Source organism: Colias eurytheme, chromosome 11 (assembly GCF_061535395.1).
Source record: "Colias eurytheme isolate Ceu_HAF_F1 chromosome 11, ilColEury1 Martin Lab GWU primary, whole genome shotgun sequence".
NCBI classification, from domain to species: Eukaryota; Metazoa; Arthropoda; class Insecta; order Lepidoptera; family Pieridae; genus Colias; species Colias eurytheme.
This window is the reverse complement of record NC_142990.1, coordinates 4,121,251-4,142,898: the sequence shown is the minus strand read 5'-3', so window position 1 is coordinate 4,142,898 and position 21,648 is coordinate 4,121,251. Positions and strand designations below refer to the sequence as shown.

Genomic DNA, 21,648 nt, shown 5'->3' with positions numbered 1-21,648 from the left:
TCCTTTATTTCATGCATTATTAGTATCCACAAGGATATGTCTATGTACAGACAGTCGTTGATGTAGAACATACATAATGATATTATTACACTGTGTCCAATTAATTTTGTGGAAAAATTACACATTTGACATAATGATCCATCAATACTGTTTTTAATTCACTTTTAATATGTTCCGCGTTAAAAAATTCTATCGACACACATTATTAGTCAAGCAAATAGCGATAGGTGTGATCTTCGCTAAAATTTTCAATTAAAAATTTTATTGCGATATGAAATATTTGCATAAATTTACGCGCATCGATGATTAAGGAAAAAACAATTAATACACGTAGAATAATGAGAATACATTAAATCGAATAAATGATTTTCCAAAGAGCTATCTTATGAGTAGATATTTTTGGTTCTTCACAAAGAAGTGCGAACTTTGAATAGATTTTTTTTTATGGGCATGGTTATGCCCATGCATATGCATAAATAAAAATCAGAAGATATGTAAAAAATGTTAAACAACTTTATTTCGTACAAAATAATTGATAAACGCCACAAATAAACAAATTATAACTATTTTCGAATTTCGAATAAATTATACTACGATCTAAAGTTAAAACAGCGCCATCTAGTGGTAGCCATGGTAACCAGCGTTAAACTGATTTCCAAAAAACTGTGTGTGCTGCCCTCTACCGATTCTTCTGATAACCGCGTTGAAACCATTGATTTTATCAGCGGTGTATTCGACAATACGAGTGGAGCCATCTGGTTCGGCGAGTGAGTAGGCACCTGAAATTTACAAAATTATTGGATTATTATATTCGAATTTACAATAATGAATGCCAATATTAATGAACCAAAACTTCGTCGTCAGTACGATGAAGATATTATTATGACGAGGAAAACAACATGAAACATAAAAGCTTTACAAACTGAAGAAATTTCTTCGTTTTTGGAAACTTCAGATAAATGTTTAGGTTTAATTTAAGTATAATGCATATGTTAATAGCAAATATTATAATTATCACCTCTCACTACATCACCATCACGAGTTTCCCATTGCGTCTTGTGGTCGCCGGTATGTGGGTCACTCACGGAATAATCAAACGCATATTTGGGACGAGACTGAAAGAAACATACAGCATTAAAATAGTAGCTATTTATAAATTATCGTCTCTAATTAATCTAATATTAGGTACTTTACAATACTTGTGGGCTAATGGGTTTAAAAACATGGCATGACATAGCACCTACTGGCAGCCCAACGTATTTTTTACATTCTCAGATTATGAACAACAATTATTTTTTCCTATAGCGACCTCTCGTGCAATATTTATGTGCAGTATTACTGTTTACAATACCTACAATTTGACATTACGTATTATAAAGTAAACTGTAGTATCACTAGATGGCTCTGAAACCATAACATAAAACCATATTTTTTGGTATTTTACAGTATTATGGCTGATATTATGTAATTTTAATGCACTTGTGGTGTCTCTATGTGCGTATATAGGCCCTTATTAGAAACTTTTTCCTAAGTATGTCAAAACACTACTTATATAATATATATGTAGCTGAAGCACTTGAAACGAATTCTAAAGGCTGAAATTTTTCTAGCGATATTTTTTTTCAAATACTAACTGGCAGTTAATTTCATTAAGTGTGACATCAATTATATAAATTAAAATTCCATATATAACAATAGCCAATAAAAAAATAGATCTATTTCCATGACCTAACAACCTATATGAATCATTGTGACATTTTTTACTAAGAGACTTCTTGTAATTGATGTTCTTCATGAGTCACATCATGAATCATATTAATATTAAAAATGCTTCATATCTCGTTGAATTTATGTACTAGGATGACAATAAACTAAAACATTTAAGCATTTAATTGTCAACTTACTGATAAAAACACGCTTTTTAAATAAAGGTAAGTAATACCAAAAGATTCACTGCTATACTTTATTGTTATCCTATCATCCTTAAAATGCATTGTTTTTGTAAGAACAAATGTTTATAGACCTTTTTTAGAACATAAGTGTTTTCGGACCTTGCGTAAAACCTGTGATTATATGGCCTAGCTACGGAGCTACGCATATTCGTAGTGACGGTGGCGCAAGGATCGTCACGGTTTGTGACAGTGGATTTGAAGTTTTGCATAATATGGGCCAGGGAATCTAATTTAGAAAATGGCCCTGCGCGTATTACGCATTTTGGGAATGCTTGAGTGATTGCTATTATATCATAATATACCTAAGTATGTGTAAGAATGAAATTGACTACAAAGTGAAGATTCTATAGCACAGAATTTGTAGCAGGTATACGAATTTATATTATACTAGCTTTCCGCCCGCGGCTTCGCCCACGTTTTCAAAGAAAAACCCGTTCCCGTAGGATTTCCGGGATAAAACCTATCCTATGTCCTTTCTCGGGTATCAAAATATCTCTATACCAAATTTTATGCAAATTGATTCAGTAGTTCAGGCGTGATTGAGAAACAGACAGACAGACAGAGTTACTTTCGCATTTATGATATTAGTATGGATAGAATGTATAGGTTTTGAAGTTATATAAAGAAAAATTAAATGTGTTACATTGTCTGATCCGTAATGGGATATATAGATAAAATGATATAACGCATACATTCAATTACATTACTCAACTTATCTATTATTGAAATGAAATTTTTGAGAAGCACTCATTTTGATCGATCTTTCAAAAAAATAACGCCAGGACACATGCTTAATGGGTTTAACCAAATTATTTTTTAAACATTAATATTTTACTTACATAATATCCTCCAGAAGCTGAATGAATATTGGAGCTGGCATATCCTGGATTGTCTGCAGCAAAGCCATAACCACCCGTTCCAGAATAACCGACGTACCCAGCATGCGCTGCTACACATACGGCCAAGAACGACACTATCTGGAAATGTAATAACGAAAATACATAATATATTAATTTACTTACTTTTTGTTTTATTTATCGATTCCTAAATATAATTGGCTCATATTCCATATTGTAAGGTATAATATCAGATAGTCGTTCAGATTCTTTGAGTACCTATATAATTATAATCAATATATCAGTAGCACAACCTATTAACCTTCACCTCTTAAAATACAATTAAATAACACTGGATATCAAATAACAATAAACAAAAATGAACTTGCCACCATGTAAACCAAATAAGGTCGTATTGTCTATTCACAAACACGACGGAACAATGTACGGACAATATGTCAGTATTTAATCTTACGTATGAGATTAAGAAATATAACAATGGGGCGCATAAAAACAAACGCAGGAAGCGTTATAGGTAATAAATGAAAATAGACGTATTCATTTTCCGCTTACATGATTCGATTAAAGCTATTCTTATTACGTGTTTGATGGGTGTTGACAATACAGGAAGGATGGCTTTTCGCACTAAATTATGTACAGTAAATGAGTAATAGGTTTTGTTTTAATTAGGGCATTAGTTTAACTGCCGGTAGAGTGCAATTGCTTCTCATAATATGTGCCAGTTGACACGCTATTAATTGTAGTGGAAAATATAAAGTGTAAACGCAATATTTTTGATGAGACATTTTTATGATCACTTTTATTATACTGCATTTATTATGAATTTTGTTGTAGTGCATATCACACCATATGAAGTTAAAACCTGCAGCACTCTATAAATAAGTAAAGATTTTTAACTGAGATATTTATGAATATTGTCCGTATATTGTTAATATTAACATTTATAAAATAAAAGTACCTACCATCAAATATTGACATAATACATACTTTTAAATTTTAATTTATTAAAATTCTACATTCTGATGAATGAATTTTTTGCCCTTTTTATTTTTTATTTTCATTGAAATTTTTTGAAGTTTAATTACTCAAAAATATGAAAAGCTAATTGCAATAATTCTAAATAAGAATCAATTAAAATTATGAAGTAGAACAAATAGTCTGGTTATTTCTATGAAGTCATAATAATCACTAACATGTTAATAAAATCGTTAAAAACGACATAAACGCGCTCAATGCGTGTATGACAATAATTTTTATTTGCAGAGAAAAATCAATGTTTTTCTCTTCAATAGGCTGATCGTTATGTAACAAATGATATGAAAATATGTGTAACAATAAATATGTTTACCAGTAATACTTTTTGTCTAAAATTACAATAAAGGCACTAATATAATTTAACTGAAGTTATGAATATTTAAAAAAAAATTTAGTTTAAATCATTTTTGCCATCCCAAAATTTTTATTTTCAGACAATTTTCATAAGCATCTCTACCATGTATCGCAGCATCTTCGATATCAGTAGAAACTCATGTTTTTAATAATAGATGACCTATTATCAAGTGCACTATAGTTCTGCACAATATTCTAATTTAAAAACCAAGTACTACTAAAATTAAATTATTTATTAATCAATCAAAGCGTTTTATTATACAATTGCAGTCCAACAAATGAGTCAATAGTAATTTGTATGAACCAATTATCTACATTACATTGGAACAATTAACGCATAAATAAACATAATATGATCACTAAAAGTCCTTCAGAAATGATTTAATAGTTAAAACTATAACAATTAAATATCTTATTTGTTGTTTAATCTTCTTCTCCGTAGATACTGCTTTCCGAATCGGTGGTAAATGTTAAAAATATGTAATGACGATTCAAAAGTGCTTCTAGAAGAAGTCTATTTGAATAAATAAATGTTTGAGTTTAATATGATACCTATATCACATTTAGAATGTATTATTTCACTATTATCACATATCACAACACTTACTTGTATACCACGCATTATGTTCCTCCTTGAGTACAACAGGACTGAACTAACAATGATGGTGGTTCTATTCCGCTTCTGTTTATATTAGTTCTGATTACACCACTATGGCGTATACATCCTAATCATTTAGTAGTCAAGGAAACCCATGAAATTAAAGTATCCTTTGTATTGTTATATGTGGAACATTTCATCTTTGGAGAGTAGCACTGACCAATCAGGTTTAGGAAAGAATAATTACGATCCTAAAAATTAGTTAATACTAGAAAGAAAATATTTTAGGCATCCATTCATGCAAATTTGTATTCATACACTTAGAGCTTTTTCAATAATTAATAAGTAATTTAATTCGTAGTTTGAACATTTATTAATTTTTATTTCTACAGTAGACTAGTAGTATTATGATTGTATTTTAGCCAGACCTAATATTTAATGTTCATGTAAATTATTACACTAGAGAACACCGAAAACTTTAAAAAGCATTGTTTTAAAAATGTTTGTTCCAATTCCAACATTATTCTCATCAGAAAATAGTGTTAAAGTGATAACTTACTTAATTAAAAAAAAAAGAACATATTTAATTGTATATACAAAAAGAATATCTTATAATTAATTCCTGAAAATATAAGTTTAAGGCAGGTATTCTGAAAAATGGCGTCATTTGGACTTCCTTAATTATCGTAAAGGGAATTATAATTTTCTTCTGTGTGAATCTTCTGAACATAAACTTTTATATATCTTTTATTAAATATGAATCCTGAAATAAGAGATGATTCAGCTTTCATTATCACCATTAAGACAAGGTTACTTTTTAGACCAGTGACCGTGTGAACATACCTAGTTATTTCTTGCGCCCTACTTTCTTACCAATAGCGCTAATATTATACGTAACAAGTTTTAGATTTTTTCGAATTTTCTAGAATTGTCAATAATTTTTTTACATAAAAAGATGCCATATTTATGTTATTGTGATTAAGTATATCACTGAAAATAACTTCTGATATATCAGAATACTAATATTTATAGAAGAAAATATTGTTAATAAATTATAAAAGTTAAATAAGCTTATCGTAATAAATAGAAGTTTGCTTATTTACTTGTATGGTCGAGCTGATGACATATTTAAGAAATAATGAATAGAAAAATTAAAAATGTAATATTTAGAATAGATCCAGTCTTAAATAGTAGGGAAAATATAAACTCGAATAAAAACTTACTCAATTTAACATCCTAAGAAGCGATTTTCAGTCATACTTCGTCAAATTACAGAACATCTTAATAGTATAAAGAACAATGTGTTTTATTAAATTACCTCTATATAAAGATATCCAGTCTTTTTTTAAAATACGATGCAAAATTATTTTGTATCAGCGCCATCGTGCGGCAACTAGCAAAACTAACTTGAACGTCATACAGAAATATTTAACTTCGGATAGCGGTTCTGTTAAGTTAGCACTAAGTAATCAATACTGACTTGAAAGTACGACTTGTTTTAAAATTATTTGCATAGAGGTCGCTACTAGTCAATATGAGAAAATGAGAAATAACTAACGCGAACGTTATAGGGCAGGTATTATTATAATTTATATTTATTTTACCCTTAAAATTTTTATCATATTTGTTGTAAATCAAATCAAAAGCAATGCTGTTTTAGCTATATTCGTATGGCAATGCGTTATGCTACGGCCACACTACCGTGATATGCCAATAATTATTGCCACAACTTTAACAACACCTAGGTGTAACCACGACTTATGGCCATAATTCTACAATGCCAATCAATATGACAAATGGTGGTAGGCAATAGCTCCGGCGGCGGTATTCTTTCGCACATCAAAGAAGATTACCGCGGTAATTATTGCGTTTGCGGCCACACTACCGTTTGTCCAGTGTGCAATATGAGCTCACCGGCGACGCACGTATCGACCGACATGGAGTGGTCAAATGAAAAAGCGCTCAATGGCGCTAATTTTTGGAATTCTTGGAATTCTTCTCTTTGGGATACCCGACAGAAGAACTATAAAAATCGCAGTGTACACAATGATGCGTGGTGTCGGATCAAACAAAATTTATCATTTCCAAGTACAATAGATGATTTGAAAAAGAAAAAATCCTTTTGAAAAAGAAAGCATCCTTGATGAATTATTACAGAAACCATATTATATATTAATTATTAACTAATATTTTTTTGCTGCGGTAAATGCCAATAATTTCACACATATCTAGGTAAACTCTAGTGTAACCACACCAGTTCATGCAGTAATTTAGACGGTAATATAATGCCATAATTATTGCGGTAACAGCCCGGTAGACGGTAAGGTAGTGTGGCCGTAGCATTAGTAATATCATTCTTCGTAGAAACATGTTCATAGACAAGTGGTGATGAATAAACTTAAAAGTAACTCAACTATCAATGAAGAGAGGGTTGCTAGAAATTCTCTGCGTGATAGAAATAAGAAAATTCTAAGAAAAACTGAGTTAACTGTCACTGCTCATAAAATCTGTTAAAAGTGGCCACAAAGCTCGTAGAATGCATGCTCGTTGGTGTTTGGAATGGCAATTATTCACCAAAAGACGCACTATTGGAGGCTCTACCGCTATGTGGTAAGAAGATTTAGTTAGATAACAGTAGATGAGCTAAGCCAAATACAGCGATTTGTGAACATTTTTGGGACAAGGATGGACCCATATTGGCTGAATGGATGGATAGAATCCTACAAAAATCCGGAATACTTAGTGTTTTTATACAATAAAAATACATAATGCATTTAATTATGGATCGTGACTGAAAGCAGAATGACAGGATTATGTATTATCAAAATATTAATTAAAGATTTTAATTTCCGGTTCCGGTTCGAGTGTCAAATATAACAGACGTTTCGAAGTTCGCTCCGTTAACTTAAATTCTAAACTGTGTAAAATCTTCATTAAACTGTAACCTGTGCAAGTGATTCCATAAGACTAAGATTGAAGTGTGAAAACAGTGATATAAAACGCGTCAATTCATTACAGAAGACGAATTAAGTGCAAAACATATTTATTAACCTACAACTATAAAATTTGCTTTGACAAGTGACAATTGACAGTTGACACTCTAGTCTACAGTTAGCAGTGCTACCAACATAAGAATTTCATAAGACGTTCTGTACTACGTGACTTCATCTTCGAGTGTTGCCATTTCTAAAATTTATATTTATATAAAAATAAATAAAAATAAAATTGAATAATTTAATAAGCAAAAAATAATAGTAATATTTTACAAAATAGATAAGACAAAAACAGCAACTTTTAATATGGACGACCAAATGCAAATGCTTTTCTCGAAAATAAAACTTGAAATGGAGAAACAAACCGCAACATTAACAGAATCAATAACAAGGGGGATATTAGAGGAAATGAATAATAAACTCAAACCTATTTTAGAAGAAAATCAACACCTAAAACAGGAAATAGAAAACTTAAATGAAAAACTAAAACATCTGGAATCTGGGAAAAAGGCAAATAACTTGATATTCTATGGCTTCGAAGAGTCGAAAGATAACACCAATATAATAGAAACTATAGTAAATACTTTAAAACAGTCTGGCATGGAAATTAATAAGCGAGATATAAATAAAGCGTATAGACTTGGCAAAGAAAAAGGAAAAGCTAGACCAATTTTAGTGAATATGCTAAATGTCTGGAAAAGAAACGAAGTATTGCGAAATAGGAAAAGCCTGCCCAAAACAGTTTTTGTTAAAGAAGATTTTAGTAAAGAAGTGTTAGAAAAGAGGAGAGAACTCATACCTCAACTAAAAGAAGAACGGAAGAAGGGTCGAATAGCATTTATTCAGCACGACAAACTAATTGTCAAAGATGATGTAGGGACTTCACGGGATAAAAGGAAGAGAGAGCAATCCAACTCGCCAAAGACACCTACTGACGTCAATGATGTTAGACCAAAAATTAATAAAATAAATGCATTTGAACGAATGTATAGGAACAGATCGCAGTCAACGTCAGATTTAAATAAACAATAGCAACTAACACACGTCGGAAACCGGAAGAACACAACGAACAAGACAAAACAATTTAACGACATTAACAAAATAAACTCCATATCGCCCCCAAGCCGGTTGGTCTCCGTGGGGGATAATGACCAATCCCTTCCAGCTCCAATAACAGATAATAATAATAAAATAAAAACAAAAGGATACAACAAATTTTATATTTCCACCCTAAACTGTCTAACATTAAGAACACAAGAAAGACTAATAGAACTAGAAGAAGCGCTTACAAAAATAAAATGGGACATAATAGGACTAAGCGAAATGAGAAGATTAGGAGAATGTATTGAAGAACATAAAGATTATTTATTATTTTATAAGGGAGAAACAAAAGGAAGTTATGGTGTAGGCTTCATGGTTAAAAAATATTTAAAAAGAAATATCATTGAATTTAAGGGAATCTCGGAGAGAATAGCTATTCTTAATATGCATTTAAAAGGTTATAAAAATATGTGGTCTATTGTACAAATATATGCTCCTACTGAACAGTATGAAGATCATACTAAAGACCTCTTCTATGAACAACTATCATTAGTTCTGAAAGATGCACATAAAAACATTATAGTTATGGGAGATTTCAATGGTAGAATAGGAGTACAACAACCAGGGGAAGAAAAAATACTAGGCAAATACGGTTTTGGCAGAAGAAGTAAAAATGGAAATAGGATGATTAATATGGCACTTGAAAATAATCTTGCATTTATGAACAGCTTCTTCAAAAAAAATCCCAACAAAAAATGGACATGGCTGTCTCCGGATGGATCATACAAAAATGAAATAGACTACATAACTTCAAACAATAGAAAAGCATTTCAAGATGTAAAAATTTTGAACCAGTTTAATTTTAATACTAATCACAGAATGGTGAGAGCAACTCTAAATAAAACCGAACCAAGAAAAAGTAGAAACAAATTCAATGTAACAGCACATATAATAGCAAATCAACATTTCACAAATAAAGCAATAAATTTAACTGAAGAAAAATATATTAAAGAAATAACTGAAATATTTGGACCTCTATTCAATAAAATTAATTCCAAACCAAAGTCAAGCCGTATGGATGATGAAACTAAAAACCTAATTGACAAAAGAAGACACCTTTTAAAACATAGAAAAGACCAACAAAACCTTAAAGCAATCTCAGAAATAAGTAAAAGAATAAGTAATAATATTAAAAAAGACAGAAAGAAACGTAGAACAAAAATTTTAAACTATCACATAGAAAGGACAGGTGGAATCAAAAAAGCTTTAAAAGAACTGAATGAAACAAAGAAATGGATACCAAATGTTAAGAATATATTAGGAAAATCAACCACAAAAAGAAAAGATATCATAAAAATTGCAACTGACTTTTATAGAGAACTTTACGCGGCAGAAAATATATCAGAAAATAACGTAAATATCGAAAGTGACGACATAGAAGATATACCAGATTTCCTACAATCAGAAGTAGAAAACGCTATATTAAGTCAAAAAAATGATAAAGCCCCCGGACCAGACTATATAACAAATGAGATGATAAAAATATCAATCACCAAACAAGAAAACCTAAAAAAACTCACGGAATTATACAACACCGTCTTAAGAACAGAGGATATACCATCTTCATGGACTAAGAGTATAATTATTCTGCTGCATAAGAAAGGAGATAGGACAGTTATTGAGAACTATAGGCCTATAAGTCTCATGTCAAATATCTACAAGGTATTTTCTAAGTTGATATTGAAAAGAATAACGGCACTCTTAGACGAACAACAACCTATGGAACAAGCTGGCTTTAGAGCGGGCTTCTCAACGGTCGATCATATGCATGTCATAAAACAGCTCGTAGAAAAATGTCAGGAATACTGCAAACCTTTATACATCGCTTTTGTTGACTACACTAAAGCATTCGACTCAATAAAACATAACTCACTCTGGAAGTCACTAATGCATCAGTGCGTGCCAAAGAAATACATCCGCATAATTAGAAACGTATACACGAATAGTAACGCACAAGTTAAACTAGAAACAACTGGTGAAGAGTTTCCGGTAGCTAGAGGAGTAAGACAGGGAGATCCTTTATCCCCAAAACTTTTTTCGGCCGTATTGGAAAACATATTCAGGCAATTAGACTGGGACAATATGGGTATAAATATCGATGGGAAAAAACTTAATCATCTAAGATTTGCGGATGACTTGGTATTAATATCCGACAATGGTAATGCGCTTCAACATATGTTAAAACAGCTGGAAGATAAGAGTAGGGAAGTTGGACTTACAATGAATAAAACTAAAACAAAAGTTATGACTAATAGGGAAGAAATACCGATTGAAATTCAAGGTGAAACAATTGAATACGTGAAAAGCTATACATATTTGGGGCAATTAATATCATTTAGGGACCAGACAGAGATAGAAATAGAGAGAAGGGTGTCTTACGCGTGGAACAAATATTGGTCATTAAAAGAAATATTTAAAAGTAAATATTTTCCAATAATTTCGAAAAGAAAAGTGTTCAACTCATGTATCTTGCCATGCCTTACTTACGGGTGCCAAACATGGGCACTAACTCAAAGACATCTTTTAAAACTAAGATCATGTCAAAGGGCAATGGAGAGAAGTATGATAGGCGTAACACTTAAAGATCGTAAAACAGCGGAAGAAATAAGTTCAATAACCAAGGTGGAAAATATAATAAAGAAAATAAGGCAACTAAAATGGCGATGGACGGGACACATGACTAGGGACAGTAAAACGAAATGGACACAAATATTAACAGAATGGCAACCACGTGATGGAAAAAGAAGGAAAGGTAGACAAGTGAAGAGATGGATAGATGATATTAAAAAGATTGGTGGAATAGTATGGACCAGATATGCGAACAATAGGAATGAGTGGAAGCGGCTGGAAGAGGCCTATGTGTCACAAGACACGCTGATCACCAAACCGGAAAATCCCATGTGTTAAATAATAATGTTTAAGATAGATTTAGTTTTATATGTATGTTTGTATCAGCAATAAAGGCTTAAATAAATAAATAAATAAATTAAAGATTTGTGATTCGTTCAATAAACACATTTCGTTAACCGGAAAAATAAATTGGTATTATCTCATTTTAATTATAAAAATAGTTTATCTACATAAAAATATTAAATGATGCAATAATGAAAACAAGTTGCCTCATACATTATTTACATCTCTGGTATAAAAGAAAGACTACTTCAGGTTTTAATGTTTAATATTCAGTTCATTATTTTGTGTTTATTTCATTACATTACCTTATATTCTTGAAATTATTGTATTTTCTAAAGCACGTAAGGTCAGAAATACAGCTTAAAAGTAATACAGTCATTTTTCGTGTTATCCTCAACTATCTATGCAAAAGTATGAAATAGTTATAAGTTTACTTTTACCCTTTCCTTTTTTTTTGATAAAATCATCGGCATCATCATCATATATAAAATAATCAACATCAAAAGTAAATATTATGTTTAAAATCAAATAAACTAAGGTTAAGTAAATAGTAGAGAATGGTTTTAAACTTTACTTATTTAAATCCGCTGTAACGTACATTTACCTTTATCGTATTATATTTTTAAAACCAAAATTTGAATTGGTGTAGATTTTAACAATCTGATATCTACTGATTCTGAAGCTGATATTGTAAAATATTGACAAGAAACTTGATATAAACTTGAAACTCGTATTGTTAACAATAAAATTAATAAAATTATTCTATAACGGTCACAATACTACGTAAGTTTTTATCATTATACGTAATATACGAATTCGTACGATAAAGGTTCTTAAAATATCTTTATAAGCAATTATATAGAAAGGTCAATACGCAATCAATTTGTCTTTATTTTGGAGAATAAACGTGTCCCATTTTACTTTAATAGCCTTTAAATTTAAACGCATTACTCATACGAATCCATAAATAGTATAAAACAGACTTTTAAAACAGAATCAGAATAAAACGTAAGTAATATGTTTAAATTATATGTATACTACAAGAGTAGGTTCAACTACACATAATTATTTAAATATCCACATACTTATTTAAATCAGAAGTTCTGAGCTAGATTGATTTACTGGACACAAATAAGTTTATAATAAGTGCTAACTGCTAAGATATTATAATGTTTACAAATTGCACGGGTTAATCTTTCAACAAGGGCAGTATAATAATATGCTACTATAATATGAGATTCTAAATAAATAGGACCTTGAATAGCATTTTAACTATAGCTTAAATGTAACAAAAAATTCTGTTAATATTTATGTAACCTAAACAAAATAATAACAAAAACACAGGAAGGAGTACATGTACATTAAATAATAATAATTTAGTATATAATTAAAAAATTACGAATAATACATGCGTCATTATGAATAAAGATACACTTAGATAAAAAAAAATTAAAAACAGCATAATTCATACTATAAGATATAATTATTATATTATGTATTGCTGTTTAAACTATATAATTAACCCACGTATTGTGCTCTCTGACAAAAATTGATACATTAGCTTTGTAGACAAATTTGGCAAGTAGGAGGCCAGTTAAAAAATCTTTTAATGTTTGTTTATTTATTTTATCATATGCGTATAGTAATCATTACATACAGCTAGTTGAGATGATTATTAGTTATGTATGTAATACGAAGATACAGGTCTTAAAATTCAACTAGATACTAAGATATATAATACTTTGATACAGAACCGACAACTGTTGAATAATTGCCAATTTCTTCTTAGGTTAACCTAAAGGTATAGATGTTATAACGAGAGATTAATGGTACATAAAGTATATAAGTTTATTTAATTCACGACATTAGTCGTACGATAATGTTTTAGTCACGTATTTACGACAAGTTAACAACACCTTATCCAAGAACTATTTTATAGGTATAGACTATTTAACTAATTTCAATATTTGGAAATATTAAAATGTGAGGTATCACTTCGACACATAAAACCTAAAGAGTAGAAGAAATTCGATTGTTCAGACGGGATTACAGGTGGCCGAGAGAGGCTATGAGTAGTCCCGGCAACGCGAAAGACGCGGGTCCAAATCCCGCTTTGTGATCGTATTCTTTCTCTAAAATTCCTCATTAAATGTATTATTTATTCAACATTAAATGCTGTCACAATTAGTTGCAAATGATTCGATTAGCAACATCACAGAGTTGCATACATAAATCGGACTGGAGTGAGCCACATTAGGTAAAATTTTACCTTATATAGTAAACCAGATGACATAAGACTGCATGATTAGATGCATCGATCAAATATGGAACCATGTTTCATGTTACAGTACCCTTATATGTTGAAATTGTTGCAATCTTAACGCTGCATTTTGTAAATATCTGGTGAGGACATTTCACTGACTCCCCACACATTCTTTCTTAATTTCTTAGACTAATATTTGTTGAAGAAATATAAAGTGTTTATGTTTCGAAACATAATGTAACTTCTCTTTTACCAATATGTCCCCTTAGCTAATTGCCTAGTCTTTTTATTTACGTTATTCTACGTATTCTTTTTGACTGTATTCAACAAGCTGATGATGAATTTAATTTTTCAAAATATTTTATCTTAGCAGAAAACTCGTCTCATAACCTTTACTCTGAAAAAAGTACTTAAATTAAATAAATCACTTCTCAAATCCTATTTCTACCATCTAACATACAGAAAGGAAGACGAAGCTTGACATTTTAGCTATTGAAAGTAGGTTGTGACTCTGATTTAAAACACTTACTGGCTACTTCTGATTTCCAAATAATGTTCACATCAAATGTTAATATAAGTGCTTCATGTATTCGACGTTTGTATTTATTTCACATAGGGAATAATCTTAATTCAAACAAACATGACAAAGCATTTGTTTGGTATACTTTGTTAAGCATACTCCTCCTTGCAAGCATAAAGACATCGTTGATGAGATAAGAATTTATTTTTATCAACTAAAAAGCTTTTCCCAAAAGGAGGTAATTATGAACCGTAAATAATGGAGCAAGCCATACATGAACAGCGTCGAGATAATTATACCCCAGCCGAGTTTAAAGTTAAGTAATTTAATGCATGGCAATCTCGTACTTCCAGTCGAACACCTTTAACGTCTTATTCTAGTGACATAATATTAAATACCAGGAATCCCGCAACCCACATTTTGACGGTGAGAATCGTGACAGGAACGTCAGACCGTAGCATGCGGTCTGTCAATCTTTCTGTGTCACCTGACCATGTAATTTATGTGATGCCGATGACACTAGGCCTTGTGCCCTTTTCCATTGTTTGCGTGATGGCGAATCATTTTAAATTGAAAACCTGGAATTATTTTCTTTATGTTAGGTATAAAAACAGTTATCTTATATCAAGCTGTGAGTCAGAGATTCAAGAGTCCATTACTTACAAAAAATAATATTATCTATCTGATCCTTTTCCTAAGTGATAAAGTACATTACTTTAAACTAAATGAGACAAGTTATTAATAATAATAAATACACAATAATTGGACTCAACATTTCTTGTAAAGTGAATTGTGAGTATCGAAAAATTTACTAATAATTGGATCTACATATTTGCAGAAGGAATTAAGAGTCCCGGCAACAATTATAATCGAATAAAGAACAAGAAAATTCGTACCATCTCTAAATATTAATTATAGAAAATTAAATTGTTACCCACAAAGCTTTGCATAATTCATTATCACAATACATTTCTCAATAAATATTAATCAAAATTTATTGCCTGCATAACAATGCCCTAACTATGAACCGATGACGTCATTTTTCATAGTCTCTAGCACGCCTACTGTGTCATACAAAGTATGACGTGCGGTATTGAGGTAGGTCAAGATCACTTGCGCTTTCATTGAGAGTGAATGTGAGAAAGTCGTGACGTCGTGGTGGTTCTTCCTCGCACTTGGTTATAATAAGTTGCAATTTAGACCTTAAAACTTTGAGTATAGAGTTAACTTTTTTTTATGTCAATGGCGTATTTATTTTTCGTATTTATTTTTATGGTTAAAATTCGGATAATTATTTATATATTTTCATGGCTTTTACATGTAACAAACAAAAGGTGGTCTTAGAGATTTCGCGAGGTGATTTTACTGAAATTGTTAAGATTTTAGTTTTTTAATGTGAATAAAATTGTATTTATTTTTATAAACAACACATGAATGGAAAATGCTATATCAAACTGTCATGAGTTCTCTGTAAAATGTAACAGTAGCGTACCTACCGCAAAATGATATAGAATATGGGATAGTTAAGGGTTAACTTCTCTCGTACTAATAAAAACATTAAATTGTTATTTAAATAATACGTGAATAGAGCTAAGTATGGGGCCAATATTTTTTGAAAAGTTAAAATTCAAGAAATGTCAATTGTTCCTGACTTAAAATATTGTGTTAGCAGCGCATTATTTTATGATGCAAAAAATCGTGTAATTTAATACACGCGGAAGCGCATCAGAATGCAATAATATTAGCAAAAATTGGATATATTAGATACGACAAACTAATTAAATTAACGTGTTTCCTAATATAATTGGTTCTAAGATCGATATTTTACGTTCTAACACATTGTGTAACGAAACAATTAATCAAAAGATAACAACAATTAAAAGCTTTATCTCTATTTTTATACTATTAACCTGAATATATTGCAATATTCTCAGGAATTACATAAGTACCTATATCACTTTACAAAAGTGTTTCGAAACAAATTTCTGAAAATTTAATATTATATTTATGCAAAATGTCTATCTATTGAGAATCAGTCGCCAAGATAAGATAGAAAGTCGATAAAAGATCAACTTCCTAGTCAAAGACATCCTTGTATTCAATTCATTTATGCATAATAACATATTCCTGTATTCCAGTGTGTTTAATTATTTCATTAACCAACAGGTCACCTAAATAGATAACCAATTAGCAGTCTTTGGTTCGTGGGAGATTCTAAAAACATGCGATTTCTACAATCCACTATACAATGGGATGATGATTATCGCAATTTGTTGCGTGACCGTTAGCACAATAAATTATAGTTTTAATAAACACAGAATAATTGAAAATATTCCATAATAATGGAATAGTTAAAACGTGTTAAAGTTAAATTTAAAATTTTTGTTTCTCACGAAATAAATGTATTACAAATTATATTTTTGCTATTCGAGTTTGTTCTATGAGAATATATTCTAAAAATGTTGACCGAGGTTGTGTTTTTGTTAGATATCTTGATAAAAGGTAAAAAATAACAGTTAATTATTAATTTAAAAATAAAATTCCCTAGAGTCTAGACAATACAACAAGAGTCTGTTGGAAATGTTCACATTTAACTTTACTTATAAAAGTATGCATGCATGTAAAAGTTTATTACAGTATGCTTTATTTGTTTATTGCGGCTTTTTATTCCGAATCGAATGAAGCTTTTACGATCGAATTATCACTCGCAGATAATTGATAGATACAAGTCGAAATATCCTAGTAACTAGTAATATACTGAAAATTTATGTTTTGACTGATAAGAACATATTAATAATAATCTGTATGCTTTATTGCTGTCTTTATGGTAGTCATGTACTCTAGGAAACCATTAATCAATCATGAATGCTTATTTTACGATATGCAATTAATAAAAACAAATACTTAGAAGAAAAACTTAAAGATACAACTACACAATTCATAAAACTAGAATAAATGCATATTAGGTACTTGTTATTTTATCCATGAATAAGTTTATAAACAAAGAATCTATTATTTTTCAATGGTGGTATCTTTAATGATTATTCCTTACTTTTGTTTGAAATATGTAAAATATTAAATTAAATATAAATTGCAATCATATAATAGTACATACATAAACATTCAAACATTTTTACTTAAATAATTAATTTAAAAGTCGCATTCTTAAGGTATTAAAGTTTCATAAACTACCTAGTATTTGTACTTTAAAAATGTATTTTTGGAATGAATTATAATTTAGTATATTTAGCCAAATTGAAGTGTAAATTGAAATTCTTATCTCATTTTTTTTAAGTGAAAATGGTATTAATGTTCCGTTCGGTCGTTGCTAAGTGTAGAGCAGCCGTAAACCAAAGATACGTAAATTATAATGTAATATTATACTGGTAATAGTCGTAAAGGTTTTAATAAATAGGCAAGTCCCTATACAGTTAAATTTATGAGGAATTCCTGATAATTATTAACTACTTGATAACAAGTCGTGGGAAATATTTTGGTAGAATATATACTAATTGTGGCCACCTGTTTTAAACTGCAAATCCGTACTGTATACGGATCTAATGATTATATTTAATAGCTAGCTATTAGATATAATTTATCACTTCTGTGTATTATAATTTATTGGATATTATTGCGTTTAATTGACCTCTACTCTTCGGCTCGCGCCAAACGGCATCAACGGTTCTCAAACTCTCACGTCTTTACTATTGATTATAAAAGAACTTGTAACCGTGACTTTAGCTTCCGTCAGTTCAAATTCAGTTCAGTTCAGTTAATTATAAAAAAAAAAGATTTTATAATATTGCGCCGCAAATTTGGGGTAATGCCCATATTCCCACTTTTAATTCCAGGGTAAAATTGAACTCATTGAATATCAGCCAATCACTTACAGTTTTTGTATGCTAGTGAAATAAGTTCGCACACATTGATTTAAAAGCTTTTGTCGTTTTTTTTTAGCATATTTTGGTCACAATTTTAGATGTACTTTGCTAATACCTATTCATCAATATTTTTAGGGTATTTTTTATATTTCGAAATGAATTATTTTAATTCCAAGTAATTATTAGACTGGATTGATGGACTGGATATACTAATAAGGCTTTCAATTAGGGTCTTGTATTTGTTTTTAATATGTTCCGTATGTAACTTCTACTTACAGTGAGGAAAAGTTATGAAACAATGATAAGAAAATTTACTGATAAAATTTATTTCATAATATACATATTTACAATCAATAAAATACCTTAACTAAGCTTATAAACAAATTAAATCAAACTTAAATCTTAAATTACGGTAACAATTGTTTTAAAACAACATCAATTTAAAAAAATCAAAACCTATTTATTATACAACTTTTACAAATACAACATTAGGATAAGAACAATATAATGGTACAATTAGGTACGGTATGTGATCAGTATTTATATTACAATACATCATTCCCGTAATGACATTTTTTCTAACCAATTTTGAAAATGTATGGCTCTCGGTCATTAGATGAGCTAGCCGTGAAATGATCAAAATAAAAGAGTATAATAATACCATTCATTTGTAATTTCACGTTACATAATTTCAAGCCTTTTGTAGACATGAAAATTCTTAATTATTTAATTATACAACAACATAATTGCTTCAACGATATCTATAGCAAAATAGTTTTTATTCAAACATCTATCTATACATACCTATGTCAATAACAAAATATTATATTTTCATATAAAATTAAAAATTGCTTACAACTTCCCAGCCCGAAATAACATTATACCGGTAAGCCTTCTAAAATAACGCCTTTTACTTGGGCTAATTTTTCAGGACATTTCACAGGACAGGTTTACCATAACATTTCCATAATTTCAACCCTAACTAGTCCGAACGTACTCCTAATACAATATTCACAAAAATTAATGTATGAAAAACTATTTCAACGTTGAATAACATAAAATTATCCTTTTCAATGGAAGCTATTTTACTATTGATCGCCAATACCACACTATCAAAAATATAAATCCTAAAAAGAAGAAACAGATTGAAATATCAACCCCATTTATGAATAAAATATTTTTACAATTTTAACAAGTTTACCTTCTAGTTAATCTATTTGTTTTATTGCGAATATAAAAAAGTTTGTACTTCAGTTATACATTCCACAAATACTAATATTATGAAACACTTTCCCAGATCAGTTGAGTTGATTATAGTTTGAAAGAATAAAATTTTACATAGGTATAATATTAACATTTGTGTAATGTAACTAACATATTGGAGACGTGATCAAAAGTAGTTGTATTATTTATAACATAATATCTGGCACTTTTATTTAACACTATTATAAAATCTAGAACATCACAGTTCGCATAATTGTTGCCTTGTCATGCCTTAACTCATTCGGATTCGTGACTTCTTTATACTTCTTCCTTCATGAATATAATATTAAAAGCCATTATGATTCCATTATAGCACAACAAAGCGAGTGAAGGTCTCGTTACATATATAGTCGGATAGTTCCCATTTTTGCTAAAATTATATTCTACAAGCATAATTTTTGCCTTATATGTTCACCTTCCAATTTAATCGTGGTTATAATAGTACTATTAAGTACTTATTGGGAATGTGAGGAGTTACTGCGATGGTTATAACAAAGGTTTTAGATTATCTTAATTTAGTGCCGAGGTTGGACGTACGCCGGCCATTGCCACTGGTATACAACTGGGGCGGTTGCCTGAAAAAAATTGTACTATTTTTATGTTTATGTACACAGTACAAGTGTTATAATAATTATTATTATAAACGAGAATAATTTTAAGTAATCATGGAAGTTGGATCCATTCACAGAGTTTAGGATCAATCAGTTGTTATTGATCATAAATTCTGTAAATAATTCTGGAATATAGAAATGGCATTAGGTACTTTGTTTTAATTTGATACAAAACTATATTGTAGTGGATTGCTAACTTGATGCTAACATATTGAAATTGAATATGGCAATCCTCAATAATTTATCTATTTTTAATGATGATTTATTTCCCTAATGGCAAAATTTTTAATTTTGAGAACAGTATTTTCAACATGTTTGTTTGCTTTTCTTACCTCCAACGTGTGCCTCAGGTTCCGCTGCACTGCATCCTTTTCATACTTCCAGAGCAGATCGCTAGATGAGTCTCTCGCACTATCAATATGGTTAGTCTCCACTTGGTTATGTTTAGCATCTTCTTGTTTATATACTGTGTTTTGTTGTACATTAAAGGGAGCGAAGTATCTTAATCCGATGCCAGGAAGGCTCTGGGAGCTCAAAACTTGACCAGGGTGGAAGAATTGGTTCTGAGTGTTAGTTGGTTGGAAAGCTGGTTGGTTGGTAGGTCTGTAGGAGTTGACGAAACGTTGTGCACTGTTCTGCGGTGGTGGGGTCGTGGTTGGTGAATTAATGAAGATTTGCGTGTACTTCTCTTGTGGGATGAAGGGGCGCCTGTGAACAATACGATTTTGATATTAAATTATTAATATTCAAGTGCTAAATACTGTTTTTTATTGATACTACACAAATGATTTTTGCTGCAGATTTTTTTCAATTATCCGAAACTGTTATTAGAACTTTTTACAGGCTGATATAATTTATATTAAAAGATGTAAAATGAGAAAAAGAAGTAAGGTTCGAGATGACCACTTTCGAAATCTGTTTGACTGGTAAATTTTAAGGCAATTGTATTAAAATGGTATAATAAGATTATCCATATTTTAAGGAAATTTGATCTTAATACTTTTTTAAATATAATTATTTCAAGTCATAGAGAATTTATGTCTATTTATTTACCAATGAGCGTTAGGGTCTGGTGCGTCATCCGACCGTTGTTCCCAGACCGGCGCGGGCGCACGGAAGGACCGCGGCTGCGGCAGCTGCGGCTCCGGCGTCGGCGGCTCGATCGGCCCTCCCTTCGTGCCGAACTTCACCATGATTGCTTGTACACAGGATGTGTATAGCACCAGGCAAATCAACACCTTGAAACAAAGTAATAAAGTTCCGTTTTATTCCAATAGTCTATTTATGTATTAAAGTTGGGCTGCTTT

At 30.4% G+C, this 21,648-nt stretch overlaps 2 protein-coding genes across 2 annotated transcripts in view; both read right to left on the bottom strand.

The window, feature by feature from the left end:
* Window positions 1–490: 490 nt before the first annotated feature.
* Window positions 491–4,898, bottom strand: LOC149904462 (cuticle protein 19-like). Its single transcript, XM_090107027.1, has 4 exons — window positions 4,806–4,898; window positions 2,792–2,929; window positions 1,019–1,115; window positions 491–779 (listed from the first exon to the last, which is right to left on the bottom strand). Exons 1-4 carry the CDS (start codon window positions 4,818–4,820, stop codon window positions 619–621), a joined length of 411 nt encoding a protein of 136 aa, XP_089963153.1. The 5' UTR covers window positions 4,821–4,898; the 3' UTR covers window positions 491–618.
* A 13,879-nt stretch (window positions 4,899–18,777) lies between these two features.
* GV1 (nuclear protein GV1) overlaps window positions 18,778–21,648 on the bottom strand; it is a 30,761-nt gene continuing 27,890 nt past the window's right edge. Inside the window, exons 3-5 of the mRNA XM_090107486.1 lie at window positions 21,395–21,579; window positions 20,674–21,049; window positions 18,778–20,305 (exon numbers count right to left, since the gene is read on the bottom strand). Coding sequence (XP_089963612.1) covers window positions 20,246–20,305; window positions 20,674–21,049; window positions 21,395–21,579 — 621 coding nt within the window. The 3' untranslated portion in view covers window positions 18,778–20,245. The remainder of the gene's footprint in view (window positions 20,306–20,673; window positions 21,050–21,394; window positions 21,580–21,648) is intronic.

Coding starts and splice junctions, on each gene's coding strand:
- LOC149904462 (XM_090107027.1), bottom strand. Junction 1,116..2,791: donor CAGCTTCTGGAGGATATTAT/GTAAGTAAAATA, acceptor TGTTTCTTTCAG/TCTCGTCCCAAATATGCGTT. Junction 780..1,018: donor TGATGGTGATGTAGTGAGAG/GTGATAATTATA, acceptor TGTAAATTTCAG/GTGCCTACTCACTCGCCGAA.